Source organism: Erinaceus europaeus, chromosome 17, assembly GCF_950295315.1.
Source record: "Erinaceus europaeus chromosome 17, mEriEur2.1, whole genome shotgun sequence".
NCBI classification, from domain to species: domain Eukaryota; kingdom Metazoa; phylum Chordata; class Mammalia; order Eulipotyphla; family Erinaceidae; genus Erinaceus; species Erinaceus europaeus.
Genome location: NC_080178.1, coordinates 8,392,399 through 8,409,233, shown reverse-complemented (window position 1 = coordinate 8,409,233; position 16,835 = coordinate 8,392,399). Strand labels below are relative to the sequence as shown.

At 43.8% G+C, this 16,835-nt stretch overlaps 1 protein-coding gene across 1 annotated transcript; it reads right to left on the bottom strand.

Annotated features, from left to right (window-relative positions):
• Nucleotides 1-12,699: 12,699 nt before the first annotated feature.
• CNTF (ciliary neurotrophic factor) lies at nucleotides 12,700-16,618 on the bottom strand. Its single transcript, XM_007519487.3, has 2 exons — nucleotides 14,703-16,618; nucleotides 12,700-13,564 (listed from the first exon to the last, which is right to left on the bottom strand). Exons 1-2 carry the CDS (start codon nucleotides 14,814-14,816, stop codon nucleotides 13,076-13,078), a joined length of 603 nt encoding a protein of 200 aa, XP_007519549.1. The 5' UTR covers nucleotides 14,817-16,618; the 3' UTR covers nucleotides 12,700-13,075.
• Between the last annotated feature and the right edge of the window lie 217 nt (nucleotides 16,619-16,835).

The following is a 16,835-nucleotide window of genomic DNA, read 5'->3' as shown; positions in this document are numbered from 1 at the left end:
CAGGGCTACAGGTGTCGCTCTGACTCTTTCTCTACCTCTCCCCTCCCCTTTCAATTTCTGTCTCTATCCAGTAAGTAATAAATAAAACATTAGAAAAAAGTCTTTTTTAATATTTATTTCCTTTTGGGATCAACTAGGAATACCAAAGGAGACCACCCGGACCGAAAACAAGACAGGACTATAATGACCACAGGAACCCAGTAAATCACCCGTGAGTACAAACACGCGTGGCTGGTGATAGAGAGGAGAGAGGGGCCTAAGGAGAGATTAAGTGACTGCTAACAGTTCGACAGTTTGTCAGTGGAGACACCACCTCCAGTCTGCTCCACCAACAAGGGGACAGCTGAAGGGAGGAAAGGACTCCCCAGAGACTCACCAAGTACAACTCTGAGTCTCCATTGCTACTACCCTCAGAATCTGGAGCAGCAACAGGGAGGGACACCAGGGCACAGAGATCTAACCGGGAAACTCAGGAGAAGACCTATACCTCGGTGGCATAGCTGAAGGGCTGTGAAAGTCTCTTTGCATAACAACTGGATTATCTCTGCCACACCCTGCTTTATCTCTTGGTCAGGAGTCATTGATTAAGCCAAGAAGCCTATTGATAGTTTAAAAGCCCTCAGGCTACCATAGCCTACAGGGGAAAAAAAAAAAAGGCTTTTACACCACTGAACTCCAACTCAGGGATTGAAAAAACTGTTAACTTATATAAAATGGTTAAAACAACAAGAAAAAATAATGGAGACTCGAACCAGGACAAGAGTCCAGCTAAAAGTCCTCCAGAGGGTGAAGCACAAAACAACGAGTTCAACATCCAAACATTAGCTAAGGAAATAATAACAGGAGTGAGTAAAGAATTTGAAAAAATTGTAATCAGAACTGCAGGAACAACAAATGAGAATATGGAAGAAAATTCTAATAATCTCATGGTTATTAGAGAGCTGAAAGCTGAAATTGCTGAGCTAAGAAGGCAACTAGCTGAACAAGCTAAAACAGTATCAGAGCAGGGCAACAAAATAGATGAACTCCAGAAAGCAGTAGAGGGCAGAGAGAATAGAATCAATGAGGCTGAAGACAGAATTAGCAAGATTGAGGATGAATTAGAGACAACTAAAGAAGAAGTAAGAGATCTCAAAAAGAGATTAAGAGATGCTGAAAACAACAACAGAGTCCAATGGGATGACTTCAAAAGAAACAATATACGCATTATTGGCTTACCAGAGGAAGAAAGAGAAGGGGAGGAAGAAAGCGTTCTCCAGGCCATAATAGCTGAAAATTTCTCTAGTCTAGACAACACCAAAGACATAAAGATTCAAGAAGCCCAGAGGGTCCCAAACAGAATTAACCCAGACCTAAAGACACCAAGACATGTCATACTTAGATTGGAAAGGAATAAGGATAAAGAAAGGATCCTCAAGGCTGCAAGAGAAAAACAAAGAGTCACCTACAAAGGAAAACCCATAAGATTAGCAGCAGACTTCTCCATACAATATTTATTTCCTTTTGTTGCCCTTGTTTTATTGTTGTTATTATTGTTGTTATTGATGTTGTCGTTGTTGGATAGGACAAAGAGAAATCGAGAGAGGAGGGGAAGACAGAGAGGCAGAAAGAAAGATAGACACCTGCAGACCTGCTTCACCGCTTATGAAGCGACTTACCTGCATGTAGGGAGCTGGGGGCTTCCAACCGGGATCTTTATGCCGGCCCTTTCGTTTTGCGCCATCTGCACTTAACTCGCAGCAATACCACCCGACTCCCAGAAAAAGTCTTTTTTTTTTTTCATTTTGATTTTATGGGATAAAACAAAGAGAAATTGAAAGAGGAGGGTGAGATAGAGAGGAAGAGAGAGAAAGAGACCCAGCAGGTGGGGAATGGTAGCTTGAACCCAGGTCCTTGGGCATGGTAATATGTGCACTTAACTGGATGCACCACTGCCTGGCCCCCAGATGGTCAATTTTAATTTTAATTTCCCACCCCACTGAATATATGAAACCAAATGAGTAAAACTCCATTTCTACATGCTCAGAATATTCTAGGCAAACAAACAAACAAACAAACAAACCCTAAAAAGTGACAGGAAAGAGGTTGGCAGTAGTACGATGTAACTGTCTAGTCTCCAAGTTCCTCTCAGAACTCTGAGTAACAGGGTGGAGAAGCCACTGGAATTCCACTGAAATTCTCCTGAGAGAAGGAAACCCTGGACTACCATCAAGGTCTTGTCCCCTAGACATTACACCATGCATTCTCTTAGGACAGGCTTCTCTTGGATAACTGGGATGTTTGCTATGTTATGGACACTGTCAAGCACATAGAACAAAGAGGTCTTTCTCTTTACTCTGACTGCTCAGAAGCTTAGAACCATTTTTTTCCTTTTTTTTCTCTTTTTTTAATTTTCTTATTTTCCCTTTTGTTGCCCTTTTTATTGTTGTTGTAGTTATTATTGTCGTTGTTGTTAATGTCATCATTGTTAGAACAGAGAGAAATGGAGAGAGGAGGGGAAGACAGAGAAGGGGAGAGAAAGACAGACACCTGCAGACCTGCTTCACCGCCTGTGAAGGGACTCCCCTGCAGGTGGGGAGCCAGGGGCTCGAACTGGGATCCTTAGGCAGGTCCTTGCGCTTTGCACCACATGCGATTAACCCACTGCGCTACTGCCCAACTCCCAGAACCAATTTTTAATCCCTTCTGCATGATATTTGCTGCTGAGTTCAATTTTAGTATAAAATTTTCTTTTTTTTTTTTCCTCAGGGTTATTGCTGGGGCTCGATGCCAGCACTTCAAATCCACTGCTCCTGGTGACTGTTTCTTCCCCCATTGTATTGGATAGGACAGAGAGAAATTGAGAGAGGAGAGGGAGATAGAGAGGGAGAGAGGAAGAGAGATACCTGCAGACCTGCTTCACCATTCAGGAAGTTTAACTGCTTGCAGGTGGGGAATGAGGGGCTCAAACCCAGATCCTTACACAGGTCCTTGCACTTAGTACTATGTGTGCTTAACCAGATGTGCCACCACTCAGCCTCCTAGTCTCAACCCTACTACAGTTATATTCCTTCTTGATTAATCCTCTTTCCAAATTAAATTTTCTAAGCTATATATTTATATAAAACATCTTCTTTTGTTATTGTTGCTGTCACTCAACTAACTTTTTTTCAGGTAAAAACAGAGGGAGAGAAGAGAAAATAAGCCAACCCTGAGCTTCTTCTAGGGCAGTAGAGGCAGAGCTCAAACCTGGGTCATGTAATTGACAAAGCAGGTACACTACCCAGGTGAGCTAACTTGTTGGTCCACCATATACTCTTTTTCTCTCTTGTCCTTTTCTCCCTTGCCAACGGCGACATCAGCACTGCCTCTGAATGTGTCTCCTCCACTCTGTATCGGGTTGGGCCATCAGTCCACTAAATTAGAGGCACAAGTTAGGGAGACAAAAAGAGCTTGGGGTCTACGTGGCTGTTTCCAGAGCTTCCAAAGTGCTTAGCAGTGGAGAGAGCAACAAAGCAATGACCTCAGGAATCCAAAGGATGTCAACAGAAAGTTCAAATGTTACCCAAGATGGAGATGGTGCGATGGAGAAGCAGAAAGCGTAGTGGGGGTATCCCCTAGACTGAACTGGCTTCAGATTCCTCCTCTACTTCTTAGCTGGAACAGAGGCAGGGAGGTACATCACCTCTCTGGCTTCCCTGTGCTATGTGTGTAATGATCAGGCTGAGCTGGATGAAGTGTGAGTCCCTTCCTGTTGTCAGGAACGTGCTGGTATACGGTGGGGTGACTCTTGACGGTGTACGTGCTTTGACACAGCCTGGGTGTGCCTTGGTTTTGCACGTTTCCTTGGATCTCTGGAGAGCCTGCCAGGCTTCTCTGGAATAAGTCCGGTCCTGCCTACTCTGAGAGCCATCTTTTGCATGTAGTTTCAACTCTCCAAGGAGGCTGATGATTCCTGGAGGCTGTATGTGTGAGACTGGGTCAGCCTCTAGAGGCCAAAGGGCCACAGGCACCACAGGGTGAAATACAGCCAACCCACCAGATGATACAGGGAAGAAAGTGGCACTCCTTAGATCTACTAACAGAGCTGTTTTTTCTCCCTTGAAAAATCACCTTGACAGAGGAGATATCAATAGCTCAGCGCTAGGTAACACACAGAACTGGTATGTAAGAGGTCCACCAGTATATAGCACCAGACATCACCACCAAAATAGAAGTAAAAATAAGTACTCGCTAATATTTAGCCTACTCAACCAACGTCAAGTTTCCTTTCTACTTCATTAATAAGAAAGCTCAGAAGAGTGATTGCTTCTCATCACTGGTCACTTCTATCAGGAACATCATCATAAGCCATTTCCAGGGCCTCTCCAGGACCTTGCCCTCACTATAAAGTAGCACTGGCAGGGACTGTCCCATTCTCCAAAGGGAGGCTGTGTCATCCAACTCTGCCACTCAAGGAAGATGGAATGAGTGATTGAAATGAGTGCAGCCTAGAAGGTTCCCAAGCTGTGACCATGGACTGTGAGTTTAGACAGCCAGGGACTCGGAGGTTTTACAGGCTCCTCAGCTAAATATGAACATATTTAGGCACTGAGCCAGATAGATATACTTAACAGTTAATTGTATATATATATATATATATATATATATATATACATATGTATATATATATTCACTTCCAAGTTCTATTCTCTACTCTGATACTATCGTCCCAGACAATATTTCTAGTTCACCTCCATGTTTGCTGTCAAGCGCAAGCAAGATTACTGAAGTCATGAGCCCATAGGAACGTACCTAAAATAGACTTCCTAGCTTTTTTCCATCCCAGGGTCCCTGTTCTCATTTTTCTCTATTCCTGATTTTTGGTTCCTGTTTATTAAACATTTTGTCCTGATTTATACCTTACTGCCTTTCAGCCACCAAGTTGCAGATGCTACTATGACTTCATCCCGACTTCCCTGGGCAGACAATACCCCCAGTGTGTCCTGGAACCTCATCTCTCCAGAGCTCTGCCCCAGCAGAGAAAGAAAGAAACAGGCTTGGGGGTGTGGACCCACCTGCCAACATCCATGTCCAGCAGAGAAGCAATTACAGAAGCCAGACCTTCCACCATCTGCACCACCCATAAAGAATTTTGGCTCATACTTTCAGTGCAGGATACATCCCAGGACCCGTAATACAACATGGCAGAACCTGCAAAATCTGGCTCACAGCAATCCTGCTAATTTTCATTCTCTAACCCATGTTAATCTTAAAGGCCTTCGAGCTCGATTCCCTGATGTTCCTGTACCACAGTTAAAACATATCCTCGCTACATGCTCTTCTTGTGCAAGTCTCATAAAGACACCTGCTATCCAGACCCTTGGGGTTAACCCCCGAGGTTTAAAAGCTAATGCTATTTGGCAAATTGATGTCACCCACATACCAAACTTTGGCAAACAAAAATATGTGTTTGTCTCAATTGATACCTTTTCTAAATTTATGTGGGCTACAGCTCAGACAGGAGAAAGTGCTAAAAAGCTTGTAAGCCATATGCTCTCTTGTTTTGCCGTTATGGGGGTCCCATTATTTTTGAAAACAGACAATACACCTATGTTTACAAGCAAACAATTTAAAGATTTTTGTTCCCTCTGGAATATTACTCATACCACAGGCATTCCCTACAATCCACAGGGACAAGGCATTGTCGAGAGGGCCCATCAAACTCTGAAGGCCCAACTAAATAAAGATAAAGGAGGAACATATCCCCCCAATATCCAGCTAGCAAAAGCCTTAACTACGTTAAATCTCTTTAATATTTACAATAACTCGGCCTTACCCCCTATTATTCTTCACTGGCAAACACCATTTACCCTCCCATCTATTAAGGTTAAGTGGAGAGACCCACTCGATAAAATTTGGAAAGGTCCTGACCCATTATTGACCATGGGAAAGGGTTTCGCATGCATTTTCCCTCAAAATTTCTCTAAATCTGTCTGGGTTCCTGCCCGCCATGTCCGACAATACCCGCAGGATGGCGCTGTTATTCCTGAAGAACAAGAAATACTACAAGAGGACCAGATGCAGGATACATCCCAGGACCCGTAATACAACATGGCAGAACCTGCAAAATCTGGCTCACAGCAACATTTCAGAGAAGGAGAAATGTTAGGGGAAGATGTCCAGAGGGCTCTGAACCCCAATTTCAGTGGGACCCAAAACATTTGTCGCCAGGAATCTTTGTTTTTATACCATCACCAAAAGGGAAGCGAATCTGGAAAACACCAGAAATCAGGCACTGTTTCTTTTATCTGAGAGAGAAGAGGAAAAAGGAAGGACATTTGGAAGTAATAATAGGTATAAGTATGAATTACAAAGGAAGTAAAAGCAGGAGTGTAGGAAAAATGGAATATATATGTTCATACACACACACACACACACACACACACACACACACATATAATTAACCCATAATCTTCGGCCTTGGGAGAACTATTGCAGTTTTCATTGGAGAGAGAAGAGGACACAGAACTCTGGTGGTGGGAACAGTGTGGCATTATACCCTTTTTGTCTTATAATTTTGTAAATAACTATTAAATCGCTAATAAAAAATTTTTAAAGGCTTGGCCCTAAAGCTTGGAAATATAATAGGATTTGTCACAGTCCAGGATTAGATACAAGTCTGTGCTGGCTGTATGTGGGGAAAGTCGCTAGAACTGAGGAATGGAATGGGGTGGGTGGTGGCATACCAGACTGAGGGCACGATACCAGGCATAAGGACTCAGGCTCAAGTACCCACCTGGGAGGAGGTGGAGCTTCATGAGCGGTAGAGGAGTGCTACAGGTGTCTCTCTTTCCCTCTCTCTCCCTATTTCTGTCTCTAATAGAAAAAAAAAGAAAACAAAAGAACTGGAGCGAGAGTCAGGCGGTAGCGCAGCGGGTTAAGCGCAGGTGGCGCAAAGCGCAAGGACCGGCATAAGGATCCCTGTTCGAGCCCCCGGCTCCCCACCTGCAGGAGAGTCGCTTCACTGGTGGTGAAGCAGGTCTGCAGGTGTCTGTCTTTCTCTCCCCCTCTCCGTCTTCCCCTCCTCTCTCCATTTCTCTCTGTCCTATATAACAACAATGACATCAATAATAACTACAACAATAAAACAACAAGGGCAACAAAAGGGAATAAATATTAAAAAGAAATGAGTTAGCTAAGGTTTGTTTTCAAGAGCTGGGTGGTGACACACCATATATTACAACATGTGCGAGGACCCAAATTCAAGTCCCAGTCCCCACCCGCAGAGGGGAAACTTCACAAGTGTTAAGGCAGGGCTACAAGTGTCTCTCCCCCCATCTCATCCTCTCCATTTCTCTCCAAAAGAGAGTATTTTAGTAAGCAAAAAAAAAAAAAAATTTAAGGGGGTTATTTACTTTTTAAATTTTATGATTTATTATTTGATAGTACAGAGAGAAATTGAGAAGGTGGAAGGAGAGAGGGAGAGAGAAAGACACCTGCAGCTGTGCTTTCACCACTTGTGAAGCTTCTCCCCTTCAGGCTCTGACTAGGGGCTCAAACCAGGGTCCTTGAGCACTCAACCAGGTGAGCCACTGCCCAGCCCCGAAAGGTTGTTTTCTATCTTTTAAAGTCTCACTGGAGTCCATATACTTGAAATCAAGCCATAGGAAAGGAAGTCTTCCTGAAAGGACTGAAGCTATAGAGTGAAGGAAGGCTGGCCCAGTAGTGCAAAGGCAATCAATCTCTCTACTTGGCCGCTGAACTTTGGGGGTTGTACCAGTCAGTGTCCTGGCAGTGTGGAGACTTATCCAGCATGCTTGATGGGCTCTGGCTGGGAGGATTACATTTCACCCACTGTTGAAATCACTCGAAATTCCTCTTGTTCATCCAAAGACATAGAAATAAAAGATGTAATTTATGATCTTGCTGAGGCAAGATCTTTATTGTTACCCACTCCAGCATCTTTTATTATTTTTTCATCTGCCCCCAAATAGATTAATCCAAGTAATATTAAGAACTCCATGCACATGGATTTCCATATCTCGCACTCCATACACAGTTCATCAAAAAGATTGTATTTCTAGTCTGTCTTTATCTATAGACTTTAGAACTCTATAATTTGAAAGCATATATATATATATATATATATATATATATATATATATATATATTAAACCACTTTCACTCTTTGAAAGTATCAGCATTCAGAGGGTTCTCTCTTGGGCCTGATTCTTAAAGCTGAGGCAAGATAAGCCATTCTTCTAAATGCCGTGACCTTAAATACTGTTAGTAAAACACACACACAATGATACTGAAGTGAGACCCCCCCCAACACCCCCCCACCCATTCCCCCATTCACCAATTGCTTTACCATTCTGAACGGTCCTCTGCTTCTTTCATTTCTTTTTTATACTTAAATAGGACTGAAGATTCACAAGTTATTCTAAATACCTCTTCACCCTGAAATATTTCCTTGTCCTCTCCCTGTTTGAGCAGCAATGACAACAATGAGTCATCCATTGGACTCTAATCCACAGCAGCTTGAAATAACAGCAATACCAGAGCTCTGACTTTACACTTTCCATTTTTATTAAAACTCTCACTTCTCCCAAACCTGATTATCTTGAAGCTAAATTTACCCCATGCTTGACCTTAGAGCTTGTGCTAATTTGCAAATTTTTCCCAAATCACCCTCTTAAATCAAGTAAAGAATCTATTGACTCTGACAAGCATTTCTCTGGTAGATGCAGCAAAATTAAATCACTTTGCCCAGACAGAACTTTGCTGGTGACAATGGGATAGGAGAAATTCTATTTAAAAAAAAAAAAAAAGGCTAGGAACTAAATTTATGCCTTCTAGTGACACAGCTATATGTATGTAAAATAGGATTTTATTCATTATCTTTTTTTTTTTTTGCTGGGGGATTAGTGCTTATTTATTTATTTATTTACTTATAAAGTGGAAACACTGACAAGACCATAGGATAAGAGGGGTACAACTCCACTAGAACTCCGTATCCCATTCCCTCTCCTGATAGCTTCCCCCCCTGCAGGTGGGGACTGGGGGGGTTGAACCTTGGTTCCTGTACAAGGTATTACATGTACTTAACCAGGTGCACCACCACCAGGCCCTTTAAAAGTAGGATTTCTCAGGGGTCAGGCAGTAGTGCAGCAGGTTAAGCACACATAGCACAAAGCACAAGGACCGGCATAAGAATCCCAGTTCAAGCCCTTGGCTCCCCATCTACAGGGGGGGGGTCACCTCACAAGCAGTGAAGCAGGTCTGCAGGTGTCTTACCTTTCTCTCCCCATCTTCTCCTCTCTCCATTTCTCTCTGTCCTATCCAACAACAACAGCAATAACTACAATAAAAAAGGACAACAAAAGGGGAAATAATTAAAAAAAAAAAAAAGTAGGATCTCTCAGAGAGTAGCCATAAAAAGGTCTAAGAAACAAGGCAAGAAAAAAAAAGCTCAAAGATCAAAAACTTTTTAGGGTGGAATTTCCTTAAAAATAAATGTCTAGGGGGCTTCTGGGTGGTGCACCTGCAAGAGTGCACTCATTCCCATGCATGAGGACCCAGGGTCAAGCCCTCAGTTCCCCACTGTGGTGGTGGGAGCCTTCATGAGCTAAGCAGTACCTCTCTCCTATGACAGAAAGGTGGAACCCTGCAGGAGTGGAACCACAGCAATAACCCTGGCGACCAGTCTTTCCAGTGTCATCACTCTGCCTGCCTGTATCGAGAGTCATACGTAGAACGTTTGTTTGTGCATCGTCAGTCTCTTATTCAGTGTTTCCTCCACTTCAGGTAAGTATATTACATTTACACATTCGGATATTCAGATACATGGATGTCTGTGCCTCTCATATTTGGCTAAGTTCATTCTTCATTACTTTATATATATATATATATATACATTTTGTTTTTTGCCTCCAGGGATATCGCTGGGGCTTCTTGCTGGCACTATGAATTCATTGTTCCCAGGGACTTTTTTTTTTCTTCCATTTTATTGGATAGAACAGAGAGAAATTGAGAGGGGAGATAGAGAGGGAGAGAGACAGAGACACCTGCAGACCTGCTGCACCGCCTGTGAAACGACTTTCCTGCAGGTGGGGAGCTGGGGCTCAAACTGGAATCCTCGCTTGGATCTTTGCTCTTTGTACTATGTACGCTTAATCCAGGGTGCCACCGCCTGGCCCCTCTACTTTATACATTTCTAGGTGTTTCTCCACTTCTTTTGAAGCTTATTGCAAGTTTCCTGAAGGAATGGCCTGAAACACAGCTGTGTGAGCAACGTGCTGGGAATGCCCTTGATAGACTTACTTCTGTGATCTGTGGTTCACACATGTGGCAAAGTGGTACACTGCCCTAGTGAACTGTTTAGCTAGTCTGATCTGTTGATATTTTACACATTTATTTCCTCCTATTCAACAGTTACCAGTGGCTACCTTCTACCTTTCCTCTAGCACTTCAAAGATGCCCCTGTAAAATAGTCCTTCAGAGACAATTCATCAGAACATAAGCAACACTCTATGAATTTCTGAAGTATCTGCAGATGTCCGTCCATCTGCTGAATATAAAGACAAAACACTTGGAGAGGGGCCACCCACTGATATTTAGCATGTTACTCCCTGTCTCATCTTTCAGCTCAAAGTCTAAATACTATAGAATAAACCTAAGAGCGTTCGCATATACTTGGCTAATGAAAGATAACACTCTTAAGCAGGGAGAAAAGAAAAAGAAAAAAAAAAAAAGAGAAAGAAGCTTGGATCAAATAAGCCCCATGGTTCAGGAGGTGGTGAGTGCAGAGCGCACTAGACTTTTATGCATGAAGTCTTGGGTTCAAGCCCTAGCACCACATGTATCAGAGTGATGTTCCGGTCTTTCATAAAGAGGGAGGCAGGGGATGGGGTGGGTGCTGGCCCACCTGATTAAACGCATATGTGGCAATGCACAAGAACCTAGGTTCGAGCCCCTGGTCCCCACCTGCAGGAGGGAAGCTTTGCAAGGGGTGAAGTAGGACTGCAGGTGTCTGTCTCTCTCCCACTCTATCACCCCCCCTTCCCCTCTCAATTTCTGGCTGTCTTTATCCAATAATTAAAAAAAAAAAAAAAGAGAGGGAGGCAGGCAGGCAGGCGGGTGGTATCTATGTATTCAGTGGAGAATCAGTGAGCCATCTACAATACAAAATGCCAAGCAGTGACCCCTCTAGTGGCAACTGGGCCCACGTGTTCAATACTGCCTCACCTTCTTCTAACCAAGCACTTCTTGCTGTTCCTCCACTCAACATTTACTTGTTACTCTGTCTACCTGAGGCAACTCAACTCTCTCCTCCAAGATTTCTGGCCTTATCCATCTCCCTCTTTCAACAATACTTGAACCCGGGCCTTTTATGGCACCTCAGACGCACAGTCTTGTTTCGGTAAATGCATGCTACAGTGGGGTCTTTCTGCCATTGTCTTGCCACGTCTAGCTCAGGACTCACACAGTTTAGTTCATGGAAGGTTGTATCCATCGTGGCAGCATGCAAGCAAAGGCAGGATCCCACTTCACAAAACCTGAGCCCCTCTGACTCATGGTTGAAGAGTTCACAAGCCTTGCAGCCAAGAGGTGGTTCAGTGGGTAGAGGGCATTGTAGCAAATAAAGGAGTCCTCGGGCTCACCCCTGGCACTCAAGATAAGAGGGATGCTCTGCTCTCTAATCAATTAATAAAGCAAAATTGTAAGGCACAGAAAGCTTTCATCAACATATTTGGGCTCCCAACTGAAAATAGAGTCTTAGCGGGTAGAATGGAACGATACACCCAAGCCACCGCCCAGCTCCAGTTCTCAGGCCAACTACAAATGCCCATCTCTGACAATGCCCAACTTTCATACTGTGTGCCACTTGCCAAGACAATGCTGATTAAATGCTGAGACCTGTGGTCTGGGAGGTGGCGCAGTGATAAAGCTTTGGACTCTCAAGCATGATGAGGTCCTCAGTTCGATTCCCAGCAGCACATGTGCCAGAGTGATGTCTGGTTCTTTCTTTCTCCTTTCTCATTAATAAATAAATAAAATCTTAAAAAAAAAATGCTGAGACCTTCCCCATTTGCCATGTAGCAGATACTTTGATGTCGTTTTGATGGAGTTGCTGGCATTCCCACTGGGAACAGAGTGGGCCTCACCCTCTCCTCATGACTAAGTCCAGAGAATGTGTGCTGAAGTTCTGACTTCGTAACCCAAGTGGTATTCCACCCATTGTCCGTGAATGCCTGGGTTATCCTGCCTGTCTCATTGTGTTGCTGATCATAATGAAAGTGAGGTCACCTGGTATAAATCATGCCCAACCCCAAACTCAAGAACATGAATGGACCCCACACACGCAGGGTATGTGCTCTGTAACCGAGTCATCTCCCAGATCCACAAACAGTCTTTAAAATGAAATCGTCAGCCTGTCAGGACATGCCATGGAAAATGTTTTCTCAGAGCTGGGGATAGATTACACGCATATTATTTTCCAACCTCCTGTGGCAGAGGCACCATGAGTCTTGAAGCTCATACAGGTTTGGAATCAAAGATCTGGGTTCCAATTTAACATGTTATTTGCTAGGTGGGTAACCCTGACTGAGGCATTTCTGTGAGCCTGTCTTCTCATCTGCCACTGGAAATAGCTCCCCCAATCCCCTCAGCCCCCCACACAGGGTTGTCGTGACAACTGTTAAGATCTATAAAGCCTCAGACATAACTGCTTCAAAGTAGATGCTCGATAAATGTTAAAATTTTATTATCCAGGAGTTTGACTTGGCAAAAGAGGTCATGATTTTTAATTCACCGTTTTGGTCTTCTCTGGAGTCATTCAGGATTAGATGTATTTAGCCTGTGAAGCTGTGAAATGCCAGTAAATTAGTTACAAAGTGGCTAAGAAGGGAGAGAGAAATGGAGGTCAAAGGCCGCTGGCCCTACCCACAGTACCCTAGGCCCTTTTCCTGTCCACGTAAACTTGTGTGCCTACTTGTCCATGTCTCCAGTACTATTAATGAAGACGTCCTTGGTCTAAAGAGGCTCTCAGACACTGAATGGGAAAGTCAGGCCCCAGAGAACACGTGTATTCCATTGGGAGGGAGGGTAACTTCTACATTTTCTTGTCGTTAGCAGTATAATGGCTCCCATGTGCCGGAATTCCAGTCTGAGGCGAAGAGACGACTCGGAGGTCGTGGATGGACCTCAACGTCCACTGTGAAAGCTCCTGTAGCACTTTCAGACCCCACAGCTTCTTCTCAAAGAGACCACCACCTCCCCCAGTTGGGGGCAACCCACCACCCTCACTGGGGGGAACCTTGTGCTCCAGGAGCACCATCAGTTCCTCCAGCTGATAAGCCAACGCGGCGACTTGGAGTCGGACGGTGTGGATTGCTTGATGGAAATCCCCTTCCTGGGGAGTGAAGTGCACTTGCTGGTCTTCTAAAAGCCTGGCCAGCATGACATGGAAGGTGCGGTAAGCTCGGAGGTTCTCCTGGAGTCGCTCTGCCTCCATCAGCTCACTCCACTGCTCAGTGCCGGCCACTGGCACACCGTCCACAGAGTCCAGGTTGATGCTCTCATTCAGGCCTTGATGCTTCACCTGGCCAATAAAGAAAACTGATCACACCTTCAGCCACTACCCCAGCGCTCTGACTTCGATAGCCCCTGAATTTCATAGAGAATCTTACTGACCCCTCCCCCCGCCCCAGCCAAGGAAGCAAATTAAGTAAAAAAGTTTTACTGTCAGGATTTCTCCATTAGTAATCTAAAATTGGACTCACGTAACTAGACGCTTTTCTTCCTGAGATCACACATGTTGCTCAGAACGTCCATTCTAAGCATCAATCGTTTTTTTCTCCCCTTGAGAGAATCTGTTATTTTCACTAGGTTAGAAAAAGTTGATAACCAACTGTCTAATGTACTTTTTCCTATTCCAAGCTTCTTAAAACCAAGTATTTAAATCATGCATAAAGACACCTAGGAAGCCCATGAGTAACTTCCCCATCCTCCATCCTCAATGATGACAGCAATCCTTTTTAGAGAATTTAATGGGAATTAGTTAAAAAAAAGAAAAGAAAAAAAAATCAGCACATTGCAGTCTGACCTGTGCAGCCAAGGGAAAGCCACAATCTCATAGAATCTTAATTCAGAACTCCACAGGTGCCTGGGTGGTTCCCACTGCAAATTTACGGGGGCAGCTGAGGATGTCTATCCTAAAACCAACAGGGTAGCATGGCTAACTGCCCCCATATCATCTCTCCCGTGACTCTTATTGAGGGAAAATCTTTTTAATATAAGTGGCCTACTGAGGTATGATTTAGGACATACTGCACAGGAATTAGTTAGGATTTTATTATTCCTTTAATCCACAAATCTGCCTTTTTATTCACAGGGCTCAAAAATCGAGAGCAATATTGATGAAGATAGAAAACTTGAGGGCTTAACTATCCTGGTAGAATCCAGACAGTAAGCAATTCAATTAGGAACGACCTCCAAGAGATATAGTCAATCCTACCCTTAGTCCCATAGTCGAGGAACCAGAAGCCTCCGAAACATCCTATAAAGGGAAAAACCACACGTTTCCTCAAGGGCAAGGACTGTTGGTGCTCTTAGGAGCTAGGTGCCCGCTATGTGAATGGCTGGCTGGGGCCTTTCATTATTGGTGATGACATCAAAACATGATCATAAAGGGCTGGATCAGAAGATGAAAATAAACAAGATCGAAATTGGCAACTTACATAAGATTCCATAAGAGCAGTCAGGTCTGAACGCATCTTTCTGGCGAGCCAGATAGAGCGGCTACAGAGGTCCCGGCGGTGAGGGGTCAGCGATGAATGCTCTGCCAAAGCCATAGCCTAACACCTCCACTGTCCCAAGCAACAAGTGACTGCGTTTGCTTCTGTCTACACTAGTCCAAATAAGAAATGTGACTCTGGGACTAAATCCACTGGGCATTCTCTCTACTAATGGGATCATGCACCCCACCCCCACCCCCTGCCTGACTCAGAGGTGGCAGCAAATTCCTGGCTGTGGATTTTTTAGCCTGTGGAATCAAAGGCCCCTTTTAAATCAGCCTTTTTTTTTCCTGCAGCGCCTGTCTCCATCTCTGTCCTCCATGCAGTTCCTAGCATACTTGTTTTTACGTCATTGTTTTGCTTTTGTACTTAGCAACAAGGTCACTATCGCATTAATCCTCATGACACCGCTGCTTAATATAATCACACACACTCACACACAAACACACACTTATTAAGTTTATTAGAGCCCCCCCTAGTGTTTTATCTTCTTAGCTAGAAAAGTATTCAATATTGCTAATTTTGATGTAACTGTCAAGATTTATTACATACTAACCTGTGTTCAGATACTGTGGTGAAGGCTTTAAATTCTTTATTTGATCTTTAGATTATCCCATTCAACCCCCCCACCCCCATTGTACATAGGAAATGAAGTTTAAAGAAATTAAATATGCAGAATCCAGTAACTAGGCTCAATGGAAATAAACTTGACTCTACACCTGCTTTCCCAGAGTTCCTAATTTCATTTAGTTCATATTTTGTTCAAGAAAGTGTATTAAGTAGATCCTTAAAATCTAGCATCCTGTCACCCTCATCCTTGTCACATAAAGTTGGTCTATTTCACATTTGACTTGAGAATAGAAAAGGAAACACTTCTAAGCACAGTAACAGTTCCTTCGCTGAAGCTACAGGAGGAAGGTACTGTTTAGGCCTGTTCTCCAAGGGACAGGAAACACCCAAGCCTGAATTGGTAGCATTTCTTAGGCAGTCTCACTCAAGTGACAACATGCTTTTTCTTCCATACATTTCCACACCACAGGCTTCTGAACAAAGTACGAGAATAAGCTGGGTCTTGAAATAAGGGCAAACAAGTGGAAAAGCACTTGGCAAGTTGTTCTACTGTAACTATAGTTTGCAGAGGATGATGCTCCCTGGGTTAAGTAAAGGCTGCCAAGTTTCTCTCCTAAATCCATCAATCAGCTTTCACTACTCTCACTGCATAGGCATCGAATATACACAAAACACTTGCCATTCCAAGAGCAAATTCCTAGGCAATTAAAGAGAAGAGAAAACTATCTAAGGCCTTGGGTGGCTATCAGTTAGAGGGGGAGCCCCCCTGGCCAGCGACAAAGCACATGCCTTCAATGCTGGAGACCCTAAGTTTGATATGCAGCACCTCATGGGAGCACCATGGACAGCACCAACGGAGCTCTGTAGATGTGGAGAAGTGCTTTGGTGTCTCTCCTTTCCCTCACCAGACATACACAAATGCAGATAGAAATAAACAGGGCAGGGAGCCTGGGTGGAGGTTCAGCAGTATCAAACATGTGAGGACCTGGGTTTGTTCCCAGTATATTAATGGAGGTGGGAGAACAGGAGAATATTTCGTCTTGTTTTAAGCTCATATTTTACTTCTCTGTTAAGTTTTACAAAGGAGCTATATAGTGTTAATGCTATCAGTATGAAGGTTTTGCCATCAAATGACATTGACCTTACAGCATCCCTTACAGATTCTATTAGACTGACAAGATCCCTTTTTCTAGCTCCTACTGAAATGAGGCAGGGGTTTTCAAGTCTGTAGAAGGGTCACAGAACATGCAGCATCTCAGCTTTAAGCATCAAGAACAAACCTAAGTTAAGACATTTGATTCTCCAGCAGAGCAAACAGTTTCTGTCGCAGAGACCTGTTCTGAGGGCACCTAGGTTTCTCCTTTAGCAGCGTCAGTTGCATCAGCCCTAGTGTACCTGTGACTCAGCACAACCAAGGAAGACAAACTGCTTCCATGAAGACAACTTTATTTTTCTTCTGTACATGTTTTGGATATGCCTTACCTAAGATTAAGAGAAAACAAGAAC